At 34.9% G+C, this 20,187-nt stretch overlaps 1 protein-coding gene across 3 annotated transcripts in view; it reads right to left on the bottom strand.

The window, feature by feature from the left end:
- The window catches only part of LOC150093934 (uncharacterized), a 513,542-nt gene that overhangs the window by 285,335 nt on the left and 208,020 nt on the right, over positions 1–20,187 (bottom strand). For all 3 annotated transcript variants that reach the window (XM_090412955.1, XM_090412957.1, XM_090412956.1), the window contains exons 11-12: positions 12,480–12,589; positions 11,502–11,754 (exon numbers count right to left, since the gene is read on the bottom strand). In XM_090412955.1, the coding sequence (XP_090269081.1) occupies positions 11,502–11,754; positions 12,480–12,589 (363 nt within the window). The remainder of the gene's footprint in view (positions 1–11,501; positions 11,755–12,479; positions 12,590–20,187) is intronic.

Raw genomic sequence — 20,187 nt, 5'->3', positions numbered from 1 at the left:
TTTTCATTTGTGGGTTAATCATTAAAAAAAAAAAAAAATCACCATCGCTTCACTCTTCTCTAAAGTAATGGAGAAGTCATCAAAAGTCTACTTCTCTAATACCTAGAAGCCAACTAGTTAATCAACAACTACCAGTATGGATCCTGCCTTTCAAGGTCCCAGGCTGATCTCAGCCACCACTGGAGATATGCCATTGTAAGATTCAGAGAAACATGTGTTGTCACTCTTGACATTACCACAGCTTTTGATTGCATCTGGGCATTGAGACCTGCTAAGCAAAATGTCATCATTTGGGCAATCTGCCATCCTCGGTAATGGGTAACCAGATTTCTCCTAGTCATTCACTGTGTCCTGGTTTAGGGCTCTGCTCTACTGCTTACTCACTTTCTCCTATATGCAAATGATCTCCTTTCAATTGCCACTAATCCTATAGACAGCTTTGCTAATGATAACACTTTCCATTCATTATACTTATTTGAAAAACAGTGTAGTGCTCAGGCTTCTTAAGATTCAAAATCATCTTTGCCAGCACCTTAAAAAGATCTCCATACCATCCATCGATGGGGTGAGACAATCTAGTCAGCTTCAGTGCCACCAAAACAGTCTTGCTTTTTCTCTCAACAAAACGGATCTCAGCACACCTACCTATACCCTCAGTAATAAATTACCAACAAAATCAGATTGTGTTTCGACTAACATTTACATCTAGCCTCCCCTGGCATAAACACAACATATAAATTGCCTATAATCCATTCTCTTTGTCGATAACCTTGGTTATAGATAAATTCTCTGATGCTATCACCAGATCATGATTATGAGCTTTTTTTAGTTCTACATATAATCCTTATTAACTGAAAATTTGAAATGCTTAGCCATCTTTCAGGTGAAGAGACTGGATGATCACTCTCCCTAATTGGAGGTAAAGTGATTGCCTTGACTCCAGACACATTCTCCGATGCTATTTTCAAATCCAACACTCTTGAACCTTGGATCGTATCTATCATGTGCAGTTTTGAGTAAATAATTGCATAAATTCTATTTCCTGATTTCCTTCTTTTCATATGCCCTGTTTTACTTTCAATCTACATGACCACAGTTGATATTCCATAATGATTACATCCCTGTGCTTATGGAGCTATTTTGAAAATGCACACAATGACTACAGAGGCAACTAGCTATATATTTTGTCCTATTGACTGTTATTTCGTGCCAGTTATCATCAAATTTCACTCATACCACTGATTTCATCAAACCTATCTTCCTGCTAAAGGGTGGTTATGTTCTGTCTTTGCAACAATATTTTCCTCAATCAACCAAGCCATAATCAATAATTTTTGGCAAGTCAATCAAATCATTGACAAAAATTCATTCCTTCTTCCTGATGCTTCTGGCATTAGCACACATGCATTGCAATATCCCCATGGGTTCACAAAGTACCTTTTTTCCCCCTTATATGTGGTTTTCCCATCAAAGGAAAGGTTAGGTTTAGACCACAAATAGTCATTGGTTTCTTTCCAGTATATTTATTTACTTTAAAAGAGTAGCAGTAGTTCCCCTAAAACTTAAAACAAATCTCATATACTAACATTTGCTTATCTTAATATCATTAAGTAAGACAATAAAAACTGTAATACAATTTTTATTGTATTACAATAAAAATTGTTTAATACAACATTGTTTAATAAAAACAAATATAATTAAGAAGGCCTGTGTAGCTCAGTGGAAGTGACGCTTGGTAGTGGTAGTGGCCCCTTGCCTTTAATACAAAACATCATGCATCCCCTTCTTGGAGATATGTTTTGGCATTAAGGGTAAATATTAAGATTAGTGATCAGAGCTTATGCCACCTTTACCACGAGTTGCCTTGGTCTTGCACTACCTGTAGGATCAGCTAGACTTGCATCACTTGCAGGTGCAAACTTGACTTGTTTGTCTGTTTGCTTACTTGGGAAATGGAGTAAAACCAGGTTTAAAATTGCTTGGTATTTTTAACATTTATTATACCCAAGGTAAAATACTTTCTACATTTATATCTCCTCCAGAGATTTTTATTTAATAAAGTTAAAACACCTTATGGCAACTTGTTCTGGTAAAATACTTATAAGCTCTGTATTACTAACTAAATCTTGGTATGTCTAGCCTAGCTCCCACTGATGAGACCTCAATAAAGGTCGAAACCGGTCTGGGTAGTGGCCCCTTGCCTTTAATACAAAACATCATGCATCCCCTTCTTGGAGATGTGTTTTGGCATTAAGGATAAATATTAAGATTAGTGATCAGAGCTTATGCCACCTTTACCACGAGTTGCCTTGGTCTTGCACTACCTGTAGGATCAGCTAGACTTGCATCACTTGCAGGCGCAAACTTGACTTGTTTGTCTGTTTGCTTACTTGGGAAATGAAGTAAAACCAGGTTTAAAATTGCTTGGTATTTTTAACATTTATTATACCCAAGGTAAAATACTTTCTACATACTCGCAATCTGTCATAATCTAAATCCCATAATCCAGATATAAGAATGTGAGAATCAGTAGTGAGAATATTTGTAACTTTTTTGCACTCTTTTCACAGCTTTTTTATCCCCTTGGAACCCAGGAGACCAAATCTGCGCAAAATAATCCAGGTGTGGTCTTATCAAAGCCTTAGAAAGAGGCAAAATTACTTCCTTATCCTTACAAGTCAAGGTTTGCTTCAACATCACAATTATCTTCTGAGTTGTATTTGCAACTTTTGCTATGCGACCTAATAAAATAATAAATCAGCTAATGCTTTTTATTCCCTTATAGAGAGTAGGCAAGGCCTTTATACCCTATCTAGCTTTTGGAGACTGAGTGGGCAGTTCAATCTCCACAGGTAGCCAATTAGAGATAGCTGGCCTATGTCTATCACTAATTATAGGCAGCCACCGATGAAGAGGCTGGCAAACAAGTGCTGCCATCTCTTGGTACCTAACCCTAACAGGATATATTACTGTCTGAAATAAGTTGGGTACTAGGGTTGATTTTCTTGAGTTTACGGGATGAAAAACCTGCTTGCCTGTGCCAGAAACCGACTAACTCGAGAACCTGTCGAAAACAGGCTTAGAAAATGTTTCTTCAGTCGGCGACTAGACTTGAACCCGAGTCTAATTTCGAGCGAACAAGAGCCACTTCCACTGAGCTACACAGGCTATGTGACCTTTGAACTTCAAATTTCTATCCACCAATACACCAAGATCCCTTGTCTCCTCAGTTTCTTCTAGTATAACTCTGCTAATACAATATGCTGCTGGAACTCTAATCATGCCAAAGTGCATAACTTACACTTACTAACATCAAATTGATAGCCATTTTTGTTTGCCCAAATTTCAAGCCTATTCAAATCATTTTGTAAGTGCTGAATATCAGTAGCATCCCTGATTGCCCTGCCTATCTTCACGTTGTCAAACAATTGCACACCTGATGTTAGACCCTGCCTGATGTCATTAATGCACAGATTGAACAATAATGGTCCAAGGACAGAACTCTGAGGTACATCACTGCTCACCTTAAATCTGGAAGATTCACACCAACTGTATACCACTTTTTGATATCTGTCTGTCAACCCTCCCCTAATAAACAATCATAAAGAGATAAATTAATGTATGTTATGTGCAAGTGATATTTTTTAAAAAAAGTAAGTTAATCAAACAGTATCTACATATAAACAGAATATACAGTCAACTGTGTTTGTATAAATTAATTCTTTTTAAAAAGTAAACAACTTCATACAGTTTATCTGAGTGATAAATTTTGCCTGAGGATATATGGCTCAGGTAGATTAGTAAAAAATTAATTCTTTCTGAAGTGCCAGCACTCCAGTAGAACATGATGAATGGTGAGAGGCGTGTTGCATAGCTCACACAGACATTAGTCTTAAGCGCTTAATAAATGTGTAAGATGACTGTGACCTATGCAGAGCCTAAAAAGAACAACTTCTCTTCTGTTTCTATGTTGGCTAGACTGCCAGTGTTTAATTTCAGGATTAATATGGAGCAATTTTGTTGTAAGTTCTTCCTACCATGATGAATGCCATTGGGTAATTACTTCTGATCTTATGAGCTGTCTATAGCCTGCATATGGGACTGTCAAACAGTATATATAGCTATATATATATATATATATATATATAAAATGAAGTGAAAGTGGATGTGCAAAATCAGGAAAAAAAAGCTAGAGCTTTTAGGGGGAGGAAGCTGTTGAGTGGGTACACATCTATTAGTGAGATAGTTGAGTTTAAGAATGTGCATAAAACGCCTAAGTTAGTACTGCTGGTAACAAACCCTTAATGGATAATATGAAGAAAAAAAAAAAAAAAAAAAACTATAAGCTGATCCAGCAGCAGCATCTCTAATCTCATTTCCTTTACTTCTAATGCAGCTGGGAATCTAGCACAACCAAACATCAAAATCAAGGATCTTGATTTTATACAACAGTTGTAAAACCTCACAAAGCACTGGATGTGGACTGTACATAGGAGAGGAGATGGCTTGTAAAGAACTCAATGAATCTGTATAAATTACACACGTGGTAAATTTTGTATGTTTCCTTTTATACACACAAGTGAAATATGAAAGGCATGCAGCTCTGCTATATAATTACTGCAATCAAGTGGGATCTGGTTGGATATAATAATATCAGGGAACACAGCAGCACAACCAACAGAGGTCTAAGATCTTGAACCATCAGCTTAGATGGCCAATAAATCAGAGTGGGCTGCTTTGTGTGCAATATACAATTGCAGGTAGACAGATGAAGTATGAGATTTCTGTAGTTGACAAAGTGAATGATTGATGGAATGCAAACCTGCCATGGAAGAATGCTGTTATGTTTGGTGTAGGCAATATTCTCATCATCATGCCAACAGCTTGCATAATCTAACATGCATATCAAAAGGATATATAGCAGTTTGACATGTGTGATATTGAGATTCGAAAAAATGCAGAGAAAAGATACTAGTCAATGTAGCATGCTCTGGAAGGGACATTATTTTTAAGTTATAGTTAAGAGACAACAATTTCTGTCCAGGTGAGAGAGATGGTTCATTTGCATCAACAAAGAATTTGAGTGGGTGATATGCAAAAGGCACCAGTAGCTATTCATTTGCCCTGATGATGGATGGGATCCAAACATTACAGAAACATAGACTTCAGTCTCATAATCCAGATTTCAATGTATAAGCATGATAAAGTTGAAGCAATGAAGACTGATCCAAATAGAGTGCAAAAGAGATTCAATGACCTCTTGAACTTTCCTCTAAGTCAGTGGTTGCCAAAGGGGTCGATATGACATTGTTAGGGATTGATTCAGGCGCAGGGGTCGACAGAAAAATATAAGACATCATTGTATGGGTAATATTTAATTCGGTTAACTTGGATTACCTCTGTGACAAAAGATATGGAGGTAATGACAACGCAATTAAGAATGAATCGTGGGATCAGTGCCTCCATCTTACAGGTCCATGAATAGGACCTATAAGATGGAGTAAGGTCATGAAAATAGTTACTGAGGCCAATCAAGTAGGCCAAAGTGACGTATTTACCAATAAATGGTAAATGGTAAGTTGGTGGTTCCTGCCGGCCGGCGCAGTGGGAGCGAGACTGCAACATGTGCGTGGTTCTTATTTACTGATACTTACAAGTATTCGATCCCAGTCTCATTTTTGCACATCGACATACAAGTGAGCATTAATGTTCTAAAATTCATCAACATACATATTATAATTCAATCGTTATTCATTCACGAACCAAACTTCTCTATGTTGAAGAGTTGAGCAGCGCTGGTAGTAATACCAGTGATATTAATACCACTAGTAATACCAGTGATATTACTGGTATTACTAGTAATACCAGTGATATTACTAGTGATAGTAAAAGTAGTAGTAATAGTAATATAATAATATATGCTATATTATACATACAATAAACACTGTAACTATAAAATAAACAATCTAAAAACTCACATAAGCGTCTTTTTTTGCTTGTCCTATTATAATTACGTAATAGTAAAATATAGGGGGTCGATAAAAAGTCAAGAAACGCATGAAGGGGTCGACGGACAAATAACTTTGGCGACCCCTGCTCTAAGTTGATGAATGTATGTAATGAATGTAAGTTTTCTGTCAAAAATAAGTCACAAGAACTTGGGTTCTGTTGCTCACAGGATCTGGGTGAAGAGTGTGTTTTCAGCAGAAAACATACACAGACAACTTTTCATTGCACAGCAAAAATGTACATTGAAAACGTCAATCCATTACTAAGAGCCCATTGAGAGACTGATCGATTGCTTGCTGAAGTTGTCTATCAATTACCCTCATGTTACAAAAGTGACAAATTATGAAGTTATCAACATATAGAGCACTGAATATAGTGTGAACTATACTACTTACAGGTAGTGGTTTAGTAATTGGGGTAACTTTGATAGCAAAAAGTGTCCCATTTAAGAAAGAGTCTTGGAGAACATGCCGTTATTGATATGGCTGAGACAGCATACTTCTTATTTGCATTTGGAAGACTCAGCTAAAGTTTTTAATATATACAGGAAGGTGTCCTCTGAGACCTAGGTCAATATGCCATATCTCCAGGCTATGTATGTCATAAACTTTTTTTCCATGTCAAAGAACACTAAAAGCAGATGTTCTTGTTTCAGGAATGCATCTTTTATACACATTTCTAAACATACCAAATGGTCCAAAGTTGAACGATGTCTATAAAAGGCATATTGTGTATTGGAGAGAAGATCATTTTCGTTTCTAAAGACCAGAGAAGTCATGCATTAATCATTTTCTCAAATATCTTACAAAGACAGCTGGTCAGAGCAATACTTAGTATATTGCAGAATTTAAATGCAAACACTGCTGTAGGTTTAGATGGAATATCAGCTCGGGTGTTATGTGAATGTGCAAAGGAATTGTCAACACATCTTACTTGGTTATTTAACTTAAGTTTGAACTCTGGTATGGTCCCCTAGGGAGTGGAAGGAACTGGCTCTAAGACTGCGGTCGTAAATTACAAACCAATCACCATCTCGGGAGTGGTGGTAAAAGTATTGGAAAAGTTGATTAAGGACAGAATTCAAGAATAGGTGGATCAGATTATGATACTCTATAGGGACCAACAAGGTTTTGTTAAAGGCCGATCTTGCCTTAGCAAATTATTAACTTTTTATAATAGAGTGACATCCGAGTTGGACAAGGGGAATAGCTACACAGTGATACTTCTGGATTTCGCTAAGGCTTTTGACAGGATATCCCATGGAATACTGTTGCACAAATTAGAACAAATGGAGAATGGATACTAAACTGGTGATATGGATAAGAGAATGGCAGAGATACCAGAAAATAGTGTATGGAAGATCAGAGTCCAGGATGAAGCAGGTGACCAGCAGTGTGCCTCAGGGCTCTGTGCTTGGGCCGTTATTGTTTAATTTGTACATAAATGATATAGGAAATGATTTTGAAGAGAGATATTCAGTTGTTTGCTGATGATGCAAAGTTGGGTAACGCAGTAAAAAATCAAGCTGATGTTGAGAGTTTGCAGGATGATTTAAATAAGCTGGCAAAAGATAATGGGTATCTTTACACTTTTCAATGTGGAAAAGTGTAAAGTCAAGCATTTTGGGATTAAAAGATTACCAGTTGTATACCACATTGATGGAACAGTACCCCAAGATTATTGATGAGGCTAGGGACTAGAAATTCAGAGACACATTGCTAAGGTGTCCAAGATAGTACATAGGATTACTTGGTTATTGAAGAACACACTAACATCAAGAGATAAAGAGCTTATTATTCCTCTTTATAAGGTGTTGATATTTCCACTGGATTGCTGTGTTCAAGTCTGATCACCCGGATTCCTTGGAGATGAGGAAGTTGTGGAGAGGGTTTAGAGGAGAGTGACTAATTGGTGTAAAAAATAATCCCTACATTGATAGATTGAGAGTTTGTGGATTACAGAGGTTGGTTGATAGGCAGACAGAAGAGGGTATGATAGAAACATTTAAATTACTAAAAGGTTTTTATAAGATAGATGCAGGGGAAATATTTCAGCTGTGTGATAGTGATGGAAGAACAAGAGGTCATCCCTGGAAATTAAGGAAGAGTGTGGTTAACAAGAGTGTGAGAATAGATTTTTTGCTTGGAGAGGGGTGAATGAATGGAATGCATTGCCTGACTCAGTTGTGAGTGCTTCGTCTGTTAATGAATTCAAGAAGAGGTGTGACGAATATTGTTTTGATAGTTTGGGTATCCCACGATGAGTCTTCTGATTCCATGGAGATACCTGTATAATAATAATAATAATAATAATAATAACAGAACGATAATTTTTCACTTGAGCTGGATCTTTTCCTGGCTTTGGGAACAATGAACTGACTTATGCCAAGAATCCAGAAACTCTTCTGTTGTAGGTATTCTGTTGTATATTTAAAGAAGGGGATCCATGGATGATGATGGAAGATATTTCATGATCTCATAATGGATATTATCATGACTTACTGTGCTGTGACAAGAAAATAAGAGATCTTTTTAGTTTCTCCTTAACAAAGTGCTGATTATAATTCAAGCCAATTGGTAAAGAATTTAGGCACTGTTTTTCTTATTGCTCTTTCAATATTAAAAATTCAAGATATGAAGCTAATGCTAAGATCCTGACAAGATTTTCTCCCAATGTGTCTGCAATAGCTTTGGGATCAGCAACAATGCATCCATTATGTTTCGGGATTTTATCCCATACAATTTTTGCTCTGGTTGTTTAATTAATTGATTATGTTAATTGGACCCAAGATTATTTTTTTATTTTTGACCTCCCATATTACATGCTTTGGTCCGAGCATGGACCAAGAAGTAGAAAGCAAAATACAGGAAGAATGCCAGTACCTAATACTGGGAGGTGCCATCCACCATGAACAGGTGGAGGGGAGCTATATCAACAATTACAAAAAAAAACACAAATTTATTCACTTGTGTATATGCAGATCACAGCTGAGTTTTAACTAATCAGTTATGAAAAACCCACATCAAGCCTATATTCTTTCAAATTTTTGGAAAGAAAACAAAAATTATATTCAAAGAAATTTAATTTACAAATAAATAAAGCACACACAAACACAAATTACTCATGAGATAATAGAGGTAATTCTATGAGAATTGTCTCATATTTTTAGCATCATCCTGACATGCCACTAGATATCATGTTCCATGAGTAGCTATACAGTCAAAGTGAAATTATTTTAATATATATTGTGAGTTTGTAAAGAAGGAAATAGAGAGAATTTTTATTGATAAATAACAATTTTTCTAACAGATTGTTGTTATTTAGTAAACTTTTACTTTTGAAATGTCTAGAGGATGATAAAATGTTTAGAGAAATGCAAATTCTTGTGATATTAGATAATAACTACTTCATCTACTGTCAGTTTTATTTAACTCTTATTGAATGTTCTTTTCACAAACTTTCAAAAATATAAGTGGCTTGTAAATGTATAAAGAAAGTTTCCACTTTCCTTTCCTAAGCTTTCTAACTTTTTTTCCCTCCTTCAATTGTTAGCTGTCTCCGATAATCCAGAACTGTTTAAGATGGAGGCTATGGCTAATTTATGTATTAACTTACCATCACATATACATACAACATTAATCTTTCAATTTCAGAAAAGAATATAAAATTTATATATAAGAATACATGCAATTTACAGAAAAGAAATACTGTTCCTGGTGGTAGACAGTAGATGACATTAATGGCAGTAGTGCTGTTGTGTTGTAATTGGAAAATCAAGTAGGAGAGACAGCAAGACATATGTAGCAGAGTAAAGTGCCCTCCTATGATGAGTCCTTGGAGTCATGTTGCAATAATAAAAATAATAATAATAAATTATTTATCAAAAAATAAAGAGTCATATCAAGATAATTCTATGCAAACCTCAATAGGTTAGTTGATGTCACACTTAGATATTTTCTCTGATGATATCAAATATCTCATCAGAGAAAATATCTGAGTGTGAATACCTCTAGGATAAGAAAAACCTTTACCAGATTTATCAACTTAAGGTGAGTTAGACAGTCTCATATGAAGTTGGCAAGGTTTTTTTTTCCCTCCCATAAATTCAAGTTTTTCATCCCATTAAACAGGTAAACTAGCTATAACAAATGACAATAACAGGCAATGCAGACAGGATGAATAATCATATCATAAGCAGTAATTAGGTTAAAAAGAAGCCAAGTTACTCAGCAGACAGGACAATGAAACTAACACGAAAAAGGAAAATGAAATAAGCCCATCTAAGCAAATTTATTATTCTGCTGAGACATTTTTATTTTATTTTATTTTATGTTGAGCTCATACACGAGAGATTGGTTGATCAACCTATAGTACATTACTACCATATATGGGTAGCGGATTGGGAAAGGAGAAACTTGTTTTACATTTGATTTAAAAGACTGTTCCACAATACAGCAGTTGCAGGGATGAAGAGGAGGAAAAGAAACCTGTTCTGTGGGTTTCAAGGTGCACCGTGAAGGAATGTTGAGCAGCAGCATCAGCAGCATGTGTTCCAACAAGCTTAGTACTAGTGGGGAAATTATTGATGCTATTTCAGATGAACATTTCCCATGGAAATATTTCTAGAATACACATAGTGCAGAAACCAAGCATCTGTGCAAAAGTAGGGGGAATGAGTTGGTAAGAGATGGGTCATTAATAAGTCTAAATGCTCTCCTCTGTATTGAGTCAAGCATTTTGAAGGAGCTTTTAGGGGCCCCATCCCATATGTGAGAGCAATATTCAACATGGCTTGGAGATCAGAACTGAGGGAGGTGGTGGTTAATGTTCGGTAGGCTGAGTTGAGTTGTTTAGAGTGAGGTTTATCAAATGAAAGAGAGGAATGCAATGTGCTGTTATCTGCAAAACTGTGTATTGGGTTGGAAGTCAACTGAAGTAGGTCATTGATATATGAGGGTTGGTGAGAGGACAAAACCTTGTGGAATCCCGGTATTAGTTGAATGGTAGGAAGATAGGAACCATCTTCCACCACACATAGTGAGCATCCAGCCAGACAGAAAGATGGCAATCCAACTATAAAGGTCCACATTTGACATAATGTGCAATTAGGAGATCAGCTTGGCCATCGTGTTTGATTTCCAGTATATGGAACGTTCACTTGCACAATACTTAGCAAAAACCAATTAATTTAAGACTAAGAAATCTCTAAGAGAATGAAATGAAAGGCTTAGGTGATGGTGATTATTCATAGTAGTGCTTCATGATAAACATGAAATATGAAGATAGAATAGAATTTCTGAGCTATATTTTCAATGAATGTCCTTCTTCGTGAAAACAGCAAAGATTTTATACTGAGATATAGAGGTAAGTTATGTATCATACAGTTTTTTTATTTTAAATCAATAACATATATAAAATCTCTGAATAGTTTGAAGTTATTAATGCCAACTTTTTACCAACTATTTATCTATTTTACCAATATATTTACCAACCTTTCTTTTCATCTTCATTAGGCTCCAATAATGGAAGACCCCATTTTTCAGCATAAGCAGCTGAGTACCATACCCGAAGTTCAGTCTTAGGATTGATTGATCTGGTTGTATTAAAATAAAGAAATTGTCCTTGTTGCACTAAGACTAAATTTTGTTCTTTGTAAGTGTCAGCAGGTCTAACAAAACGCATCCAGTTGCTTGTAGATTCATCAGATGTTTCCAGATATGACACTGTATTATCATCATGCTCAACCTAAATTACATATCAAACAAAAATTTTATGAAATTAGACATTTATATATATATCTAAAAAAACTGTTCTTTGATAAACACAATATGGTACTACAATGATTTCAATGTTACCAATAAGTCATCACACTGTATCCAATACCAACTTATCGTATTCTTCCACCCACCCACTCACACAAACTAAACTGCATTCTTTCTGTCAGTACTGAGATATATAGTTGAGTTACATATTAAACTTTTTTCTTTCTTTTGAAATCAATAACATATATAAGATCTCTGAATAAATTGAAGTTATTAAAGTTAAACTAAAAACTGTAAACTTACATGCACTTGCAAGAAAGACACCTTTACTATACTAGTATACTAAATATTAACGAACCAAAACATTAGTTCCTGCAGTAATTTATTAAATATGTATTTAGAATGAATTTAGTTAAGTGGCCTAATGCCACTTTCTTACATAATGTGAGCCATATAGATTTTGAATAAGAGTGAAAATAGTGTACACCCTCGTCTTTCACCAGATGTTACATCAAACCATCTTCCTGTATTTCCTTCAATTCTAACTTCTAAACTTACAATGTAAATACAGACTATGTATTGTTCTGTATAATGTTCCATTTATCCCACATAATTATAACATTTTGAACACTTTTTCTCTGTGCACCTTGTCCACAAAACCTAATTAAATGTAAATGTTTACTTCTCAAAAAAACAAATAATGCTTACCATGAGAGTAAATCTATCATGTGGTTGATGCTCCATTTTTACTAATACACCTTCAATTGGACCAAACTGAGTTCTTTTTGGTATCGTCTTCTTAGCAAATACACCATATGCTGCCATAAGGAGGAAAACAAAAATCAAATGGAATATTGACCTTATATTCAAATCTTACATAAGTACAGGGTAAACTCTTACTACAGCAAGTTCATAAGGACCAAATAAATAATTTGTTATAGTGAAAAGTTTCCTATAAAAGTTGCTGGCCTGGATGGCCAAGTGGTTAGTGTATCCGCTCTCCAGCAAAAAGGCTGCAGGTTTGAATTCCACCATGGGTGTTTGTGATTGTCTGTGAAAATACTAGTGGTGATGGTGGATAGTAAATGACATTGGTGTAGATGATGATGGTAGTTGTGGTTCGTTGTAGTTGGAGAAGTGAGTAATGGAGACAGAGTTGTAGAGGAGGTACCCCTCCCTCGATGAGTCTTTGGACTCCCTGGAGGTATCGCATAATAATAATAATAATAATGAATTTTCTTTAGCCACAAGAATTAATATCCAAAAGAAAGTGATTGACAGGTGTAGTAGTTTCTGAAAGAGTTTAATATGTGGACAATGTTTCTACAAGGCCATTCCAGGAATAAAGTTCTTGAAATGTCCTCATACATGCATTTTGAAATATGAATTGTTGTTTCTACTTTATAATGAGGAGAATGCAAGAGACATCACTTATTGTAGAACAAGAGCCACTGCTCTATGTAATCACCCTCTTAATTCCATTAACCCTGTAAAATCTTGTATAGAAAAAAATTAGAAGTAAATTTTTTTTTCTATGTTGATTTTACATGGGAAATTAAATTTACATAAAATACTTGTAATTAAATTAATGTAATAACTCACTTTACAGTATTAAATCTGGTAACAAATTATTAGAATATTTTTTGTAAGAACCACAAAATTGTAAAAACAAAAATATAAGCTCAGACAGGTTTAGGCAAATAGACCTAAGGCTAGTGAAAATCGACAAGGTCACCAGATTACGAGTTTTCCTGCCAAAACTCAACAATAGCGTGGGTGGTTGAGAAAAACCCTCCAGTAAATCTGGGGGATTTAATTTGAAGAAGGGCCAAGGTCAGGAGAGTGAAATAAAAGGCAGAAATTAGTTATAATACAGAACATGGTTGGACAGAGCACTAGCTCTCGTTCTGCCGTATATAATGTCTTTTTGATGTTCTTCATGCGAAATTCGATGGATTTCTCTGTCTGGCCAAAATAAGGTTTATCACAATTACACCATATACAGTAAATGCTGGGATATTTAAGATTGTCATATCTTTGCTTGGGTCAGCTCAGTAAGGAACGAAGTTTTGGAAGAGGAGTGAATGAAGTCTCGGTGTTGTATTTCTCAAGAACCTTTGCCAATTTTGGTGAAACAGAGCTGATATATGGTAGAGAAATGTGGCCTCTTTCACTATTTGTATCTGTACTATGGCAAGGAAGTGGAAGAATTAATTGAAATTATCAAAAAAAAGTTATGTCTTTATTAACTCACTGCATTAATTCTGGCTATTTCAAGCTTAAAGACACTATTTACAAACAGAAATCCGGCTAAGCCATGGGCAACCCATATCGCCAATACTAGCAAACATATATCTGGAATATTTCAAAGAGAAAACTATCATCTCTTTTCCTTTAAAACCAAGAATATGGAAAAGATATATAGATGACATCTTTTTAATCTGGAGACACGGAATCTCTTCAGAACTTGACCACCTGAATAGTTAACACCCAAATATAAAATTTACTATTGAATTAGAAGTTGATAGCTCTCTCTCTTTCTTAGATGTTTGACTCGCTCGCATTTCTGAAAAATTAAAAATACCAATTTGCAGGAAACCTACTCATACAAATAGGTACCTTCACACGCAATCCCACCATTATCCATCTCAAAAATATGGAATCATCTCTACACTAGGCAATCGTGCTTGTTCACTCCTGTGTGAAGAAGACGATATCAAAAAAGAACTTCAGTTTCTTCCTACTACTTTTCAACAGAATGGATATTCCAAGAAAACAATTAATAAATTACTTTTCAATCCACTTCTTTGCCATAGTACAGATAAAAATAGTGAAAGAGGCCACATTTCTCTAAAATATATCACTCTGTTTCACCCAAATTGGCAAAGGCTCTTAAGAAATACAACATCGGGACTTCATTCACTCCTCTTCCAAAACTCCGTTCCTTACTGAGCCGACCCAAACAAAGACATGAATCTTAAATATACCGACGTTTACCGGATATGATGTACTTGTGATAAACCTTATTTTGGCCAGATGGAGAAATCCATCGAATTGCACATTGAAGAACATCAAAGAGACGTTACACGACAGAACAAGAGCTAGTGTTCTGCCCAACCATGTTCTGAATTCTAACACTAATGAAGAAAAAACCCCGTCCATTCAGTTTTATGGGACAAATCTGATAATATTTCTCGTTGCTACGACGAACTGGAAAGATGAATAGTTGAATCTAAAGAAATTTCGCTTAATCCAATACATCTGAACAACAACCTTAGTTATAATCTCTCAGACAATAATTGTGCTGCCATCCAACTTTGGCATTCACGAGACCTTTAGATATTCAGATGCCAAAGCTTTAATATTTACTGTTTCAAGCTAATGCCTTGTTGTTTAGACTTTATTCCTTTACAGTTTTCGTTGGTTGTTTCTCTCTTATTTTGTGCACCTGAAGAAGTCTTCTTAAAGACGAAACTAGTTGTGCTGAATAAAAACAGTGTTTTATTTTATATCTCTCGGCTTCCAGTCATTTAATATTAAAAAATATATATATATATATATACACACACAGTGGTGAGCTATGGAAATTTTAAGAAAAGGGCTCTTCTCATCGTCGAACAAAAAAAAAAAAGCTGTATTTCACACCAAAACTTTTATTAATATAGCTTGTGTGTAAAAAAAAAAAAAAAAATATTTCTTTTTGTTTTTTGTTTTTTGAAAAAATAAAAAAAGTAAAAAAGAAGAACAAAAAATGGCTTGCAGATTTGAGAAAAATTTAACAAAGTGCCCACGCGAGCCCTTTATAGCTCACCACTGTGTGTATATGTACACACACACACACACACACACACACACACACACACACACACACACACACACCACAAACACACACACATATATATATATATACTGAGTGAAAATTCATTGATGAGAAAAATGTTTCTATTATATGATAAGATAATCTAAAAGTATATATGTAAATTGTTCTCATTTAATTATGCAGTTATATCATCATCATGCCTATCAAGGATTTAACCTTAGAGTGGCCTGTTCCGGCCTTAGAAGTCATCGTTGAATCTTATAAGGACGTCCTGGTTTTCTTTTCCCTAATGGCTTGTACTTTAAGGCTTGTTTTGGTAATCTTTCTGTTTTCATTCTTTGGACGTGTTCCATGTTTATATTTTTTAATTTTTTCTATTACTGATTCCTGGTTTAATTCTTTCATAATTTCTTCGTTTCTTTTGTGATCAAATAGAGTATACCTTGCAGTTTTTCTCATAAACTTCATTTCAGCTGTTATTAATCTTTGTCTTTTTGTTTTATTGTCCAGATTTCACTTCCATACAATAGGACTGGTATGACTAATGTACTGTATACTTTTAGCCTGGTTTGTTTTTGAACTAGGTTTGGTTTGAATATAGAGTCAATTACATCTGTTATTTTTAAATATTTTGCAATTTTTAAGTTTTTATCTTTTTCATTTTCATATGAAATCATACAACCTAGGTAGATAAATGAATTCAACTCTTCTAAAATCTTGTTTATCTATTGCTATTTTGGTTCTTACTGGTTTTTGTCCCTTAAAGGCCATAGTTTTTGATTTTTCTGTTGATATTATCATTCCATCATCTTTGGCTATCTCATTTAGATTTAAAATAGCTTTCTGCAGTTATCTTCAGAATTTGTAATTATTATTTGGTCAAAAAGGAGAGTGTTTAAGTTCACAGTAGGAGAAAGTTTAATACCTTGACGTAAATTTTTATTCCATTTTATTATTATTTCATTTAGGTAAATATTAAGAAGAGTTGCTGAAAGGAGACATTCCTGTCGAACTCCTTGGTTTATCTCTCTTGTATATGATAGCTCATGATTTAATCTTATTTGTATTTGATTATTTTCATATATACTTACGATAGCTTATAAAATATTATTTGTCTTTCTTTTAATATGTTAAATAAAATGCTTCTTTTAACTTTTGAATGCTTTTTCAAAGTCAATAAATGTAATATCCATTTTTAAATTGTATTCTCTTCTTTTCTCTATTATTCATTTTAGGCAAAAGGCCGGGTCTATACATGTTTGTCCTTTTCTAAATCCATTCTGTACTTCTAAAATAAAGTTTTCAGAATATTTTATTAGTATAGTAGTAGTAGTAGGGGAGACAGATGTGTGTAAAGGAGTGGAGTGGAGTGGAGTAGAGTAGAGTAGAGTAGAGTGCCCTCTGGCAATGAGTCCTTGGAGGTGTCATGTCACATAATAATAATATTTATATGTTTACAGTAAATATTTTATTTTTATAACTGGGCTTCAATCATTAGAATACACACATTGATCCTTGAAATCAATGCATCATAGATATGAATCTGAAACATTCTAAACAACTTCTTCTTCTTCCTTACACCCCTCTTTTACCTTGCGGTGTCGAGGGTCCATTGATCATCGGACCTCACTCCGTTTACAGGATAAGGTGGTCAGCCTTATGCTCTGGTGTATCCTATGGCCTGTAGCGTTGAGTTCTCAAGGCCAGTTTGCCTGCTTTGCGGGATGAAAAATCCCAGAATAAACTGGGGAAAAAACCCTGCTGTCCACACCCAAGACTGGCTAACTTGGCTATGGCTGAGGAAGATCCTTCAGCTCCTCACGTCACCGACGGGAATCGAACCTAGGACACTCCTTCCCCAGGCATATGGTTGCAAAGCACATAGCCACTAGGCTAACCGCGCGGACTTTTCTAAACATTCTAAACAAGGATTTTAAACAACTAAAACTAAAATTATATATATATTGTTATATTCCATGATTGAGTATTAATGTATAGGTTGGATATAGGTAGGGAATAACACAGTTGCAGCAATCAAACTCAGCTCCACATATTACTTGTTAAAATATAACAAGCAACATATGAGCGTAATTTATATTGGAATTTATGCCTTGGATGTTTGTAAAGTGGAGGTGAAAAGGATTTTTTGTAGGGATCCAGGAAAGTTTGGAATGTTATATTTTGTTTGATTTGTTTGGATAAACTGGTTGTTGAAGGAAATTTATTTTGTTCACAGTGTTGCCTTCACTGTTTGTCTGTTTCATTTTTCAGTTATTAGATAAAAGGAAAAAGTGGAGAGATAGACTCGTGAACAATACACCCATACAGAGAGTGACCAGCCTCCTTGCCATTCTGTGGTTTTGACAGTGTCTCCTACATTCTACTACTCAGACTCCCTCACCAGACACGACCTGGCAGAATATGTGGCAGCAGGATCATGGGTCATTGTACACTTGTGCATGTGTGGAACCACGCACAAGTGTACAACATATATATATATATATATATATATATAACTATAAAAAAAAATGCATATATATATATATATATATATATATGCATTTTTTTTTATAGTTTGCAAACCACCATGCCCTAGAAACCATGAGCAGCAGAAAGGTCTCGTACCAGGTTATGACATTCATCTCACACCTAAAGACAATCACAAACATTCATGATCATGGCAGGATTTGAACCCACAGTCTCTTGGTTGGAAAGTAGATATGCTAATCACTTAGCCAACCAGACTGGCAAAGTTGAGCAGCTTTCCAATGTGAAATGTAGATTCAAATATATAAATATTTTCATATATAAAGAAAATGTGAAGATTTTGAAAACAAGAACCATACATGCTGTCAGCCTGGTTGGCCGAGTAGTTAACATACCCACTCTCTAACCAACAGGCTACAGTTTCAAATCCCAAAAGTGGGCATGAATGTTTGTGATTGTCTTCAGGTAGAAGATGAAATGCATAACTTGATGTGAAACTGCCCCTCCTCTTATTGGAGGCCCAAAGTGGCTTGAAGAGGTTCCACGTTTGGTCTCCAGAGAACGGTTTCTGGACTATGTAGAAATAAATAAAAATAAAAAAATTAATTAATTCATAAAAAAGGATAGAAAAAATTCCTTAGCCCACCCAAAGTACTGATGGATTATAGATTTACAACCTTTTGTTGATGGGAGGCATATAATAAAGCTTAGATACCACAGGAAAAATCTGATAAACAAAGCAATAATTGATTCGTTGATCCAGCAAAGGAAGCATGTGGTGAAATTGTCAACAAGGAAAGAAAAATCACAACTTCATAATAGATTCAGGAAGTTAAAAAGACTGACTCCAAAAAGAAGAAATGACATTAAAATTCCTGGCAAGTAAGTCTATTAGAGTGTTATATGTAAAAGCAGTTAAATAAAAGTCACAGGAAGTCTTTGAAAGAAATATGAAAGATAAATATATGAAGGTAGCAAAATGATCTAGAGGCTATTCAAAAAGCTTACGAATGGAAAAAAGAGTACTACCATAGCAATGTGAAATGAAAAAGGTAACACAAAGTGAAATTAAGGAAGGCCTGGATGACTAGAGCAATTATCCTGAAAAAAAAAAAGGCTATCACATGAGGTGGGCAGCAACAAAACAGTGCAGTTCTGTTGCTGTAGAAAATATCCAGAAAGAACACAGCCAGGGCACTAAAATTTATAGGATATTTATAAGAATTTATAGGATAAAAGTTGACATTTCTCTTGCAGCCTGGTATACTTGTGTGGCAGTATTGAATTTGTCTTTATCTTCTTTGAAAAATAGTAGAAACTGTTCCAGTTAATCATCAGAATGCATAATATCTTTATCATTCTTATAGATCTATTTTAATTTTTCCACACAGCCCAAGACCCATGGCAGCCACCAGGTCTGACACCTGCTTGATCTGCTTCTGAATACAGTCACAAGTAAATTTCAGTATTAGAAGCAAAATATGCTATGAGAAATCAAAAATGTGCAAAGGCAACTGGAATACATAATATCTGTCCAGAAAGGCTCAAAAATGGAACATTTTTTCTGGTGGAATGGCAGAATCACATAATACTACTCATTCGGTTACATTCCATAATTCAGAAGGCTTGGTGACAATTGAATTCCAGTACCAGATGAGGACTTTAAAAATGTTCTCACCTGGAACTGGAATGTGAAATGGAATTTTATTATTAACTGCTATACTTGATTTACTAAAAGATGTAAAGAATAGCAAATATAAGGGAGAGAAAGAATAGACATGAATAAAAATAATTTCAGTACTATAAAATGGAGTATGAATAATTTACATATGTGACATTATATGTGTACTTGTGTTATATACATCAGGGGAGGGGAGTGAAGAATATAATAATCTTATAATGTGATCCTATAAACTCTAGACCAGGCATGAGCAACCTTCCTAGTTCGGGGGCCAAATTATCATTCTGTCTCCGAGTCAAGGGCTGGAGCAAATTATTAAATAAAATAAATTAATATTAAATGAATTAAAACAAGTTGCTACTTCATATTTCATTTATTTATAATATAATGCTTTGGTATAAAGCCCCAGATAAATTTTATAATATAAT

This window comes from Typopeltis vanoorti, chromosome 23 (genome assembly GCF_054136105.1).
Source record: "Typopeltis vanoorti isolate ZY-2024b chromosome 23, IOZ_Tvanoo_1.0, whole genome shotgun sequence".
In the NCBI taxonomy this organism is placed as follows: domain Eukaryota; kingdom Metazoa; phylum Arthropoda; class Arachnida; order Uropygi; family Thelyphonidae; genus Typopeltis; species Typopeltis vanoorti.
The sequence above is the reverse complement of the archived record's forward strand: the minus strand, read 5'-3'. Positions and strand labels throughout refer to the sequence as shown.